This window comes from Prunus mume, linkage group LG4 (assembly GCF_029339155.1).
Source record: "Prunus mume cultivar Tortuosa linkage group LG4, ASM2933915v1, whole genome shotgun sequence".
Taxonomy (NCBI): Eukaryota; Viridiplantae; Streptophyta; class Magnoliopsida; order Rosales; family Rosaceae; genus Prunus; species Prunus mume.
This window is the reverse complement of record NC_142701.1, coordinates 14,984,760-14,997,480: the sequence shown is the minus strand read 5'-3', so window position 1 is coordinate 14,997,480 and position 12,721 is coordinate 14,984,760. Positions and strand designations below refer to the sequence as shown.

The 12,721-nt window shown below is 35.4% G+C and overlaps 1 protein-coding gene across 1 annotated transcript; it reads right to left on the bottom strand.

Annotated features, from left to right (window-relative positions):
• Window positions 1-2,139: 2,139 nt before the first annotated feature.
• On the bottom strand, window positions 2,140-6,630 carry LOC103327407 (Cation efflux family protein). Its single transcript, XM_008229728.3, has 13 exons — window positions 6,043-6,630; window positions 5,875-5,926; window positions 5,626-5,758; window positions 5,448-5,503; window positions 4,959-5,073; window positions 4,760-4,817; window positions 4,541-4,659; window positions 3,907-4,026; window positions 3,578-3,679; window positions 3,416-3,488; window positions 3,000-3,067; window positions 2,803-2,863; window positions 2,140-2,702 (listed from the first exon to the last, which is right to left on the bottom strand). Exons 1-13 carry the CDS (start codon window positions 6,320-6,322, stop codon window positions 2,578-2,580), a joined length of 1,362 nt encoding a protein of 453 aa, XP_008227950.2. The 5' UTR covers window positions 6,323-6,630; the 3' UTR covers window positions 2,140-2,577.
• Window positions 6,631-12,721: the final 6,091 nt, after the last annotated feature.

The window sequence follows — 12,721 nt, the reverse complement described above, 5'->3', positions numbered from 1 at the left end:
AGTAAAACTTCCTCTTGGTTTTGTGGGAAATGGGAATGAAACAAAAGAGCAAGTGAGCATCAAAGTCCCATGCCAAAACTGGCCCTCCACAGTAAGGGCATGCTGTTGCTGCACCTCTCTTCCCTACCACCTTTTCTCGCAGATCAAACACTGATAAAACACTCATTTCTCTCTCTGTGTCTTCCCTCTATTTTACCAATTTGAATTTTCAAATTACTTAGTTGAACAAGTCTCTGCTTCCCTCTTAATGCTTCGGCGTGCACTCAAATATGATGCGCAAGAATACCCAAAGCTATTTATAGAGGGAAACCAAGTACAGGAATCTTAAAGTTGTCTGGAAATTGTCTTTCCTTGTAAAATACTAGTCCTCTTGTCGTATTTGTCACGTTATCTTTTCAAAGTCAAACAACGACGAACATTGACTGTCTCTGGGCTGTCTCATGGGGTCCACGCGTATCTACCGACTAATAAAAAAAAACGATATTGGGGGGGTTATATTTAGCTTTTAAAAAAAATGATTTTATAAGGAATAGTGTCAGACTATATTTTAATAGTCTCCACCAACAGTAAATGGCTAAATTTAATATTTTTTTAGTATATTATGTAAATTTATTAGTTAATTTAATTAAACTACTATTTATATCCTATTTAAAATACATTTTAGAAGAGAAAAATATTTTGGGATATGATTTTTGACATCCACATGTCGGCACGTGATTAGCCCTATAGATTTATGATAAGATTTTTTCTAGTTCTAAAAAAAACTTAAAAATTAAGTTTAATAGAAAAAGATGAAGGATAGTTTGTAAAAGAATGAAGAGATTGTGGGAAATTATGTAAATGGATAAAATTGAGGAAGGATAATATGTAAAATGATGAAGATGTGAGAAATTATGTAAGAATGAGGTAGGTATTTTTACAAAAAATTAAGAAATTTTTTAGATTTTTTAATTATAAAAAAATCATTTTTTTTCGAATTAAAAAAAAAACGGTTAGGTGATGTCACCTAACAACCAGGTGATGTCAACTAGGCCCCATCTAATTATTTAGCTCGGGCTAGCAAAAGGGTCACATCTGACCCTCATTTAGGAATTGGTCCTTTGTGTAGTTCTCCCGTTTTTTGTAGCCCTTTGTGTAGCACACTCTTGAAGGTGAGTTTTGAGAATATAGTCCTCACTTGGAGATGAGCTTACAACTCACAAAACTCTTAACATCCACTCAAGAAATGGTCTCCTGTTGAAATGTAAGTCTTGTAGTATTAATTTTGGTAAAGATACATTATTTTGATTCCTGATTTTCAAGGACGAACATGCATGGAATCAAATAGTTCATAATTCAATACCTTAAAAACCGGAATTAGATTGATTAGAGGAAAGTAGTTGATCTAATATGCATACTTTTTGTCCCCTATTCCAAATAAGAAACATAGAAATTGGAGATTGATTAAGACGAAGTAGCTAGCAGATGCAGACAGCAAAGGGTATTATTAACAAAATTAGAACCATATGACTTGACTTAACATCTAGGTAAACTGCATGAGCCATTTCCAATTTTAGCCCTACAAAATACGTAGTAGTTTCCTCGAGCTATCATGATGCATCTGAAACGAAGAATTATTCTCTCTTACAAGAATCTCTTTTGTAACAATTGCACTGAAACAATCAGGAGACTCCTTAGAATAACACAAGGTTTTTTCGGATAAGACACGGTTTCACAGAGTCAACATATACAAGCAGCTCTCTGTCCACAAAAGAATGTCTATATATGGCTATGTTAATTACCAAGGGACGCGAGCATAGCTCTCCCTCTCCCTCTCCCTCTCCCTCTCTCTTCTTCACTTTCAAAACCAAAACTTCGAAAGCAGTTCTACGTTCAAAACTTCTCTGACCATTGCAAAAATTGGGGGCTTCATTTTTGTTATTAAATTTTCTTTTCTTTTTCTTCTGTCAACTTCTAACTTTTTTATTTCCTCTGTGGAGATGTATTGAGACTTGAGAAGCAAGATCCCACAAGGGATGGGTTTGAAACATCAGTTTTTGTTTTGACGGGTGGCATTTGATTAAAATTGTATACATCAGCTTTGTATTGAAGTTGACTGAATGAGGACAACATGAATACACAATCAGCACAAAACCAATCTGAGCAGAACCAGCTAAACAGGCATTGCTAGAGCCGAATAAATTTGAACACAACAAAGGCTTGTTGGGCGCTCTTAAGGAGCACTAAAAGTTCTAATATTCAGAAGAAAAAAAATACATAACTTAGCACAATCAACAAATAATGCTCTTAAATAAAGCTGGTTATCCTTGTCGGGTGGAGGAGAAAAAAGCTGACTATCACAACACTGGAAAAATCTCTTAAACCAAGCATTGACAAATCGCATGCAAGCAAATTTTGACAGATACATTGTTATATATCTGTGGGATCTTTAACTTACTATTGACAGTTGACATATACGTTTCTATATCCCGCCTAAAGAAGCAAGAAGCCGCTCATGTCATTAATCGAATGATAGCACATGCAGATTTTCTGAAAAGAATGATCAAGCATTACCGCATAGATAAAGAAATATGTAAATCACTGGGTTAGGTCTATTGGATTGTGTGCCTCGATGTCGACATGCCGTATACCGGGAACAAGCTCTTGGATCTCCTTTTCCAACCTATCAACTTCACTTCCTAAGGCTGTCACTACCTCTTCACCTGCAACAGGAAAGATAAGTCATAATATATTGCAATGCAAGTTCAACTCAATCACCAAAACAATAAAATTTTAAATAAATATAAAAATCATAACACATACCATAATTTGACATGATTTTAAGCAACGCAGTATCATCCTTCTCCTTTGCAGCATCACGAAACTGTAGCAAATCAACATTATTCATATATGACACTCAGCAATCAGCAAGTACACCAAGGAATTACTTACTACAAAGAAGGTTTGTAGGTCCAGAAAAAGAAATGAAAAAACAAAAGAGATCTATAGAGATAATTAACCTGCTTAGCCCATTCTTCACGCCCAGTCCTGTGGAGATAATTTTGAACTACCACCACTCCATTGAAATCTGTCCCATGCAGATAGCGACCATTATATCACATTGATATTCCAATAATGCCAGATGCAAACTAATAGAAATAACAGACTTCTAAAGAGAAAGACAATAGAGTTTAAATAGTAAACTAAAGTTTTAGTAATAATCAAATTACAAAAGAAAATAGTGCTGCAACGTCTGCATGTTAATAGTGCCAATAAGTTGCTAATGATACTGATAATGATTGACTTTTGATTTATCAATATCTCCCAAACCTATGAATACTAGAACAGTAGTGATTTGTCAGAACCTAGGTTTAACTGGAAACCTAACCCAAGAATAATCGAGAAAAGAAAGAATAGGAGATGAAAAGAAAGTCACCTATTTCAGCCTTAAATCGGAAGAACCCAGGACCAATCACCTCGCTTTTGCAATCATATAGAGAATCCACAACCTATAAAAAAAATCAGCGATATTTAATAACCTTAAAAACATGAGGGTACATCAATTACCAAAAAAAAACATCATTGAACATAATCATACCGGGTCATTTTTCAAGAACTGGAGAACCTTCTCCATATCATGGTCGTCCATTGCCCTACCAATCAACGCATGCCTATTCCTTTGGATCAGAAAAATAGCCACCTGCATGTTAGATTCAATTCAGTTGTACAATCATAGTTTTACCAAGTGACGGAGTCACAATCTGTAGTGTATTTGGTTCGTTTATTATTATTATGGGATAACCAAGATTTGGTAATCCACAACTTCAAGATTAGCATTGTATTGCAGATATTCACATCATTTTCCTTAGACAGCAATATGGTATTCTATTGCAGTTCCTGTATAACTTTAGAAGAAGTATTACATACCATTCCAAGTAGGTTGCCAACTACAATTGATCCTATGGGATCATAAATTGCATTTCCTGTTCTATTCACTGCAACCAATGATGCCGCAGCAATAGCAAGACCAGTTACAGCTGCGCCATCCTGCATATATGAGATCATTTACAAAGGGTTATAGCTTGTTATCATACCAGAAAAACTGTATTCAATGGCCTACTGAAAAGTAACTTGACAACTACTACCACACAGAGAATGAACTAGACAATGCTAAACAAGATGTGTGGCTTCATCTTTTCTCAATTAACTTTAGGCTTCGGTTAGTGAAGGTTTTCAATGAAGTTGCATGTTGGGTGTGGTTGTTTAAGATAGTTTCTTGCTCCAACACCTTAGCATAGAACGCACTAGAAATTTGGATTGGCCACGATCAGATGGGAGGTCTACAAGGTTTAAGTAGATAAGCTCATTTTCAAAGTTTAGCAATTAAGCATACTCTAATGTACTCATTGGTACTACTGAAATTATCATTCTTCCCCTTTTTCTCTACTAATCATTTCTTCCTTTCTAACAATTCAATTCTGATCCATTCACCTGCAATCATGTAAACAAACATGTTCCAACAACCTTAAGGGAATAAAGGAACAGCGACTCAGTGGATTACCTCCGTCATGACAGCAACAGATGTGGGATCATGGCCACGCCAAATGTAGTCTCTCAATTTCATGCCCTCAGCAGCTGCACCTTTCTTGACAGCTTGTATGGCAACAAGAAGAGAAGCACCTGAGGAATGGATTCAAAGTTTTAACGCGAGAGCATGAGAAAGAAAAAAGTAAAAAATAATCCCCCAATCATCCTTAAAAGAAAATGCATTGAGTTGTACCTTCAATAATAAATGAGCCACCAATCACAAGAGCTGCATACTGAATATTTGGAGGGGGCTGAGGAAGAGGCAGACAAATTCAATAAAAACCACAATTGAATTACGAACACAACAGAGAAGAATGAAAAATTAAAAAGAAAAGAGCACACAGAAGTTTGGGTAACAAATTTTCCAAGTAAAAACTCAATTAGTCAATAACCTGTGAAGTCCACAAGTTTTGAAATCCATGAACAATAGTCGCACCAGAACCAAGACAAAAGATACCAACAGCAGATATCAAAGACCAGACAAATCTTTCCTTGGAGTATCCATAACTGCCAGAATCAAAGATATCGCAAGATAATTAGAATGAATTCTCTTCGTGAACAGAGAATAATATAAATGCAAGTAGTTAGTTTCTAATCATCTTGACTTCTATGTTATGCACTTTTACCATCGAATTCAACTTGTTTCCTAGAATCATCAAAGTACTTGAACCAATCTAATTAATGGCTAAATTTTATTTTAGATCCTAGATTTCTTCCTTATGAAGCTTTTCTTTAGAAACATCTGGTATCTTAAATTACCAGTTAGAGACGGTTACATAATGTAAAACTTGTCTTGAGAAAAGAAAAAAAAGGAAAGAATGAGAGCTAACGAAGGTTTTATCAATGATGCAAAAAGGTGGTCATGATATTGAAAGACTCACGGGTGGAGAGCATCCGGTGCACGCCTTGAGCTACTCAAACCATAAGCAAGAAGCGCCTACAATATCAACATGGATTAGTTTCTTTGCATTAAATGTACAATGAATCGAGTTAATCGTAAAATGAGAAACCACAACAATATTGATTTAGAATAGACATCAGCCAGCATGAACCCAATACCTGATTTGCAAAATCTGCAACTGAGTGAACAACTTCAGCAAACATAACATGACTAGCGGTTGATAACCAGACACCAAATTTGAGAGAAAACACAAGGAAGTTGCACCACAATGCAGTTGTGACTGCCCTTTGACTAGTATTACAGATTTGGTGCAAAAACAGAGGGGTTTAATGAAATTCCCAGTAATTAAAGAAATTAACAATAAATGTACAAAATTGGAAAATTTCAAACATTTTTGTGCTGGGTACCTGTGCTCGTCATTGAATTGAATCTTGACCTGTTTAGCTCTAGTAAAGAAATCTGCAAATCAATGCATACCCAGTTACCCATATACACAAAGCTCTCAGCTAAATTGAGCTACTGACCACTTTCCCAATAAAAAATTACAAATTCTCAAAAAATTCAAAAGGACCTACTGCGATGGAACAAGTGCTGATGTTGATGGTGAACAACACTACCAGAAGAAACCAAGTCGAGCAGAACGAGCCGTTTTGAGCAAGCAGATGACGAAACCAGACCGCGCAGCAGAGTGTGAGCGGAGGAGCTAAACGGAGCGTTCTGGGAGAAGCTGCAGTCGTTATTTTGTATGAGCTTGGGGTCTGAGTAGTGAAAGAGCAGAAATTGGGATTGGCAGCGCGAATTGAAGCGATGGGTATGGCGGAGGCGAGAGAGCAGAGTATAAGAGGACGATCTCATCTCATCTCATCACATCAAAGCAATGCAAGTCTTTGCCTTTCTCTGCTTCTTCATGCTCTTCTTCTGTGTATATTCACGCATTCTTAGAAAGATGGTGCATTTCGATTGCTTTTGAGGTTTTGAGGTCAAGACTGGTTTAGGGTTTTTCTGGGGCTAAAGAGAAAAGAGTGAATAATCACACACACATACACACAGAGATTGAAGAAGGTGAAAGCTACTATGCCCTCTTTCCCTTGTTTTTGCTTGTAGAAGGCTAGGCATTAACCCTCACTCCCCTGACTCCCAGAGTCCCAACAAATAAAAACTGTAGAAAATAAAAACTTATTAGAAAATAGTAAGAGAAATGGAAAATTCTTGGCTGTCACATCTACACCAATTGCAGCCTAGAAATTGGGCCCTTATTAGAACAATTCCACCCATGGCGCAAAGGTCATGGCAAAAAGCCCCGGACTCAAAAAATCTCTCCACCAATTCATTCTAGCCTAGACAGGACGTGGGCTCCACTAAGAATGGGCAGGCTTGAAAGCAAGATCAGCCCGTGCTGCTGCTTGAGGGCATTAATGTTAGCGAATAAATTTTTTTAATAGAAAAAATTCTTAAAAATTGTGATTTTTTATATTTATTAATCTCATATATATTAAAAAAAAATTAATACCATGTGAATAGTTATTGTCCGGGTTGCAATGACAATGAATGGAAAAACAACCAAAAAATTGGTAGGGAGAAAATATTCATGTGAACAGAACCGCTCTTACCTCCCCTTGCCATTTGCCATACCAAATGGATGAAAATGCTCTTATTATTGCAAGCTGTAAAGTCCACTACTAAATATTGCAGCACCTATGCTCATAGCGTTTTTGCCATAAACCCTACAAAAGGTGTTTCTCAGTAAATATCCTAGAAAATGTTTTTTTAACACATACCCCTTCAAATGATATTTTGAAAAAAATTGTGGGCTAGATGCTTATCATTAGAATTACAACATCTTGGCCTTTAGTTTGTAATTCTTTTGTACCACCATGTAATTACTCATGATTATGAGGTAAAATAAAGTTTAAGAGTCAATATATATAAAGGCAGAAGAGGGAAAAAAAAAAAAAGGCAGAAAGGATGAGCTCCTCACTCTACACTCGAATTTGAATTCTCATTCTCGTAGTTTATATTAGATTAAGGTCGAATATCGTTTGTATTTTTAAAAGAAGAATGCAGAATGCCTTAAAAGTGAAACATTCATAACCCCCAAAATATCATTGGTCAGTAAAAGATTACGTTGTACTAATCCAATATTGAGATCAAAACCTTAATCGTATAGCCCTAAGTCAAGTTACGTGAGTATCCAAGCTAAATTGAGCCCTAAGTGCCATACAATAGGTTTAAGGTTAGGGATCGACCCTTGTGAACGGTTTTGGAACAACTTCGGAAGCTAGGATTTTTGGTTTGAGACTTGGATTTAGGAAATCCAATTTTGGAATAACTAAAATAATTTTCTAGGATTTTCTAATAATTGAACTATTTTAAAAATAATTTTAAAGTCCACAAAAATATTTTAGATAATTAAATATAATTCATTACTATTTATTAAGTAATTTATGAAATTAATTAAAAAATTAAATACTAATTATTCACTAAATAAATATTAATTAAAACATAAATATTAATTAAAGTAATTAAATAAAGCTAAGATATTACTGAATTACAAAGATTAAACTAAACAAAATAATTTTGTATTAAAAATCCACAAAAAATTTAAAATTAATTAATTACTATTAATTAAGTAATTTATTAAATTTATTTAAATATTTAAATACTTACTATTTATTAAGTAATTTATGAAATTAATTAAATATTTATATACTAATTATTCACTAAATCAATAATAATTAAAACATAATAATTAAATAAATATGAAATAAGGCTAAGATTATACTCAATTACAAATATTAAACTAAAGAATCTAATTTTGTATAAAATAAAATAAAATTCAATAACATTTCCTGGCGAACATTTGCTGGGATAAGTCTCTTGCGATGAATATTTGCCGGCATAGCTCGTTCCTAACAAAAGTTATTTGCATAGGCCTATGCTTATGCCTAGGGTTAGGTCCGGTTACGTCGTACTAATCTTAGGTCAAGTTACGTGTGTATTCAACCCTTATTGAGTTGTAAATGCCCTAGAGTAGGCTTTTGGTTGGGGTTCGAGGCCTGAGAACGGTTTTGAAACAAGTTCAGAAGCTAGGGTTTTTGTTTTAATTTAAGGAAATGGGTTCCAAAATAGAAGAGAAAGCAAGAAGAGATTGGGAACCAAAATAGGAAGCACCAGTGGCGGAGCCACCTAAGGACTAGGGTGGGCCCAGGCCCTCTCTCATTTTTATTTTTTTTCCTAATATTTTTACTTATATGTTTGCTCCTTGGAGTAAAGACTCTTTTTTTTTTTCCTCCTTCTCTTCCTCTTTTGATTAATTTAAGCTTTGTGAATTCCCATTTCCCCTATTTTACATGTCTAAGTAGGGTATCTTAATATTGGGATTTATGAACATTTTTTGTATTTCTTCATTCTGTTGAAGTATAAATTATTAAATTTTGAGTCTTTAATAGTGTAGATGATGAAATTAATATTCAACCATGTTAAAATATGAAATTCAGGACAATTATGATTGTAATAAATGGATAAATTATTAATCAGTATGAAATGATATTATTAACTTATTAACCCGTTTAGCGCTTGAGGACTCTTATTCGAATTATTTTTAAAATTTTTGTGAAAGGCCCCCTCTAATGTGAAATTCTGACTCCGCCACTAGGATGCACATGATTAACATCACCCCCAAGGCGTTTTCTCCTCTTCCTAAAATTCTCTCACCCACTGAGCTTCCTCTGTTTCTTTTGCAAGAATCAATGGGGGGGCAGGTGATAAGGGCATTTGGACCTCCAAGAAGTCTCAGGAACCCCAAATTTTGAGACCCTTTTGAGGAATACATACCTCATGGTGAGACCTTTTAAATTCTGCAGAGACTCTCTTATGCGAAGCTCGAGAGAAATAAGACTTGATGCTCTCTTAAATTAGATTTGATGCTGTCAGTGCTGACAAGATTTAAGTTCCCGCAACAGTTCACAAATGGTCAGAATATCATATTAACTATTGTCAACCTATCTGAAGTTCTGAACTACTACTACGAGTGTGGGATATCCAATATTACCTTCAAGAATGTGCGTCTTGTTAATTGTCTTTGAACCCTGAAGTCCTAATATTTTTATTTTTTTAAAAAAGAAACTAGCAGATAATAGTGAATCAACAAAACTTATGAATTTAGCAAATAAAGAACCTGAAGCCAGTTTCAAGCAGAAAAAGCTTACTTGTGTAATATGAAGAGCCAACCCGCTGAATTTGAATCCATTGTTCTGTAACAATGTCAGCCATCTGAAAGCTAAGAGAAAGAAGCCAATGGGAAAATGACCACCACACTAACAACATCACACACTCATAGCCATAGACCATAGATGGATTGAGTACATCAGTGCATGACCTTTTGAGGCTGAGAGGCAACAGTTTCGACTTCGAGTCTATCCTCAGCATATTGTGCTTTAGACTCTAAAACATGAAGATCGAAGTTGTACTTTCTTGATGCAGCCCACAAAACAGAAGCCATACCTAAAAAGCATTGCAAAGCCTATTTCTCAAATCCAACACTCTTTCTACTACTTTTTCATTGAATTGTAAATTGCAAAACAGAAATTAAAAAAAATATGAAATTCTCGCATTTTTTTAGAAGTATAGCCGCGTGCTATACTATTTATTTTTTAAAAAAAATTGAACAAAATCCGAGTATATCCGCCCGGCTATACTATTTCTTTTAAAACAATTGGAAGAAACCCAGTATAGCTGCATGGCTGTACCATTTATTTTTAAAAATATTGGAAAAACCGAATATAGCCTCACGCCCATACTATTTCTTTAAAAAAGTTGGAAAAATCCGAGTATAGCCGTTTGACAATATTATTTATTTTAAAAAATTGGAAAAAACAAGTATGGCTATACTATTTTTTATTATAAAAAATATTTAAATGGTATAGCCGGTCGGCTATACTACTATTTAATTAAAAAAATGAAAAAGGGGCTCTCCTAGTTGCATTAGTTTATACTTTATTGATAATAATTTGGTATAGCCGCTATACTTTATTGATAACTCTAATTTGGGAAAAAATATAAAAGAAAAAGAGGATCTGGTGTGTATATATGGGTAAAGAGTATAGCCGCGCTGCTATACTAAATAAAGCCACGCCGCTATATTATCGTTTTAAAAAAAATAGAAAAAAAGGGCTATACTATTTATAAAAAAAATTAGAAAAACCGAGTATAGCCGCACGGCTATACGACTTATTTTAAAATAAAAAAGAGCCGAGTAAAGCCGCGGCCATACGATTTTAAAAAAATTAGAAAAAACCGAGCATAGCCGGCTATATTGTTTCTTGTAGCCGGTCGGCTATACTATTTCTTTTAAAAAAATTAAAAACCAGCCGCTCTGCTGTACCATTTCTTTTTAACAAAAATGGAAAAAACCCAGTATACACTAAAAATTCTCCAACTAAGTTACGTCTTTTTTTTGGTGAATCATAAAGATTTTCAGGATAGACTAAAAATGATATGTTTTCTGTAGCATATATTCAGAATGAATCAATGTGAAACCTCGAATGTACCCGGAAACCCAGTGTCACGGAAACTCTTGATCGGCTTTGGAACATCACGGCCTTCAATGGTAATTTCCGTCCGTTGCCTATACTGCTCAACCTCCTTCTCCGACATTCTTTCCACTTCAGGTGACTCAACATAGAAATTCTTCTCGAAAGGTGTCAATCCATCCAAATCAAATTTCCTCGGTGACTCAGCACCATCATAATCCTTCTTGCTTGACGAAGACCGTGCTGAGCCACCGTAACAGGTCACACCAAACCCGAATCACTAAAACACCGCAGAATTTACACAAATTTGAGAAAACCCGGTAAATGTAAATGAAACTCAGAAACAAAATCTGTTTTGTCTTAGGTATACATAAACACATTGTGCATGGTAACCTATAACTATACGCATTCATAGATATACACGTATACATTCATATATGAGAGAATCAAAGAGGGTTTACCTTTTCCGGTCACGGTACGAAGTGGGGTCGCCGGAGCGGCTGTCATAGCGGCTCATGACGATGTGTTGCTGCTGCTGTGCGTCACCCGCTGGGTGAGATTATCACAAGGGATTTTTGAGGGTTTTAGGATTAGATTTTCGAACAAGGAAACATCTACTGAGCACCCAAAAGGCCAAGGCACTCTCTGGTCCTTTCTTCTCTGATTCTCTGCAGGCTGCAGTGGCTAGATGAGCCACTAAGGATAAGACAAGTGTAAGCACAACCGCCCATGTGGCATTAGTTTCTGGTACTGGAACGACACGTCTTTGTTGCAATAGGAACTACTGGACCCGGGCCAATATAATACTCGCTTCCCTTGGTAAGCCCACCAAATCAGTGAAGTATCATCTTCTATTGGGCTTGGGATCATATATCCAATGGTGGGTCCAGTACCAAAATTGATTCCAATTTTTTATATTTTTACAACTGATAGTCTAATTAATCTAATCTACCAGGAGTATTCCACATATGTGACAGTCTAATTAATCTAAAAGAACTTTTTTAATTTTTTCATATGTGATGTAATTGTATAGACCCATGGCTTGTGTTTAAATAGAGTGGTTGGTGCCTTAAGGACAAACCCAATCAAACAAAAACATTATATGATATTTGATTTTAAAAATAATTCAATTAATTAATTAACTAATCGAGGGGGTCCTAAAGGAAAATTCCATAGAGGGGGAGGAGGAAGAAGCGTCACTACCCCTCCTCCCCTTCCTATCTTCTCGTCTTTTCCTTTTAGGTTAGTGAATAAGTCCATTTTTCAAAAAGCCTCTTGTGGTGGTTTTTTCTAAGCCATGGTTAGATTGAAGTTCCCCATCACCCCTTTTAGTTTATATTCTCAATCAAATCCTACTCCCAAAACCCGTTCCCTAGCGCCGCTCATGTTCTTTAAATTTGATTATACATTGTCTTTAACGAAGGTTGCTGCAAATTACCCAATTGTTCTTTGATAAAGTTGTTGTTTTCGTTCATTTGTTTGCTCTTATGTGTAGGTAGATTGTTGGAAATCATATTTTCCCCAGATCTGTTACGGATGCACTAGTGGGTGTGGCCGCAACGGCGCTTCTTTAAGTGGTGAAGTTAGGGTTCGTTTGGACTCATAGGTTGATTTAGGGTTTTTGTTATGTTGGGTTTGTGGGCTTTGTTTGGACTTATGATTAATTGTGGTAATGTAGGCTAGTAGTTTTAGTGCGGCTTTTGTCCACATTAGTTTGTTGCCC

Coding starts and splice junctions, on each gene's coding strand:
- LOC103327407 (XM_008229728.3), bottom strand. CDS start 6,322: ATGAGATCGTCCTCTTATACTCTGCTCTCTCGCCTCCGCCATACCCAT. Junction 5,927..6,042: donor TCAGCACTTGTTCCATCGCA/GTAGGTCCTTTT, acceptor ATTGATTTGCAG/ATTTCTTTACTAGAGCTAAA. Junction 4,660..4,759: donor TGGCTCATTTATTATTGAAG/GTACAACTCAAT, acceptor TCCATTCCTCAG/GTGCTTCTCTTCTTGTTGCC.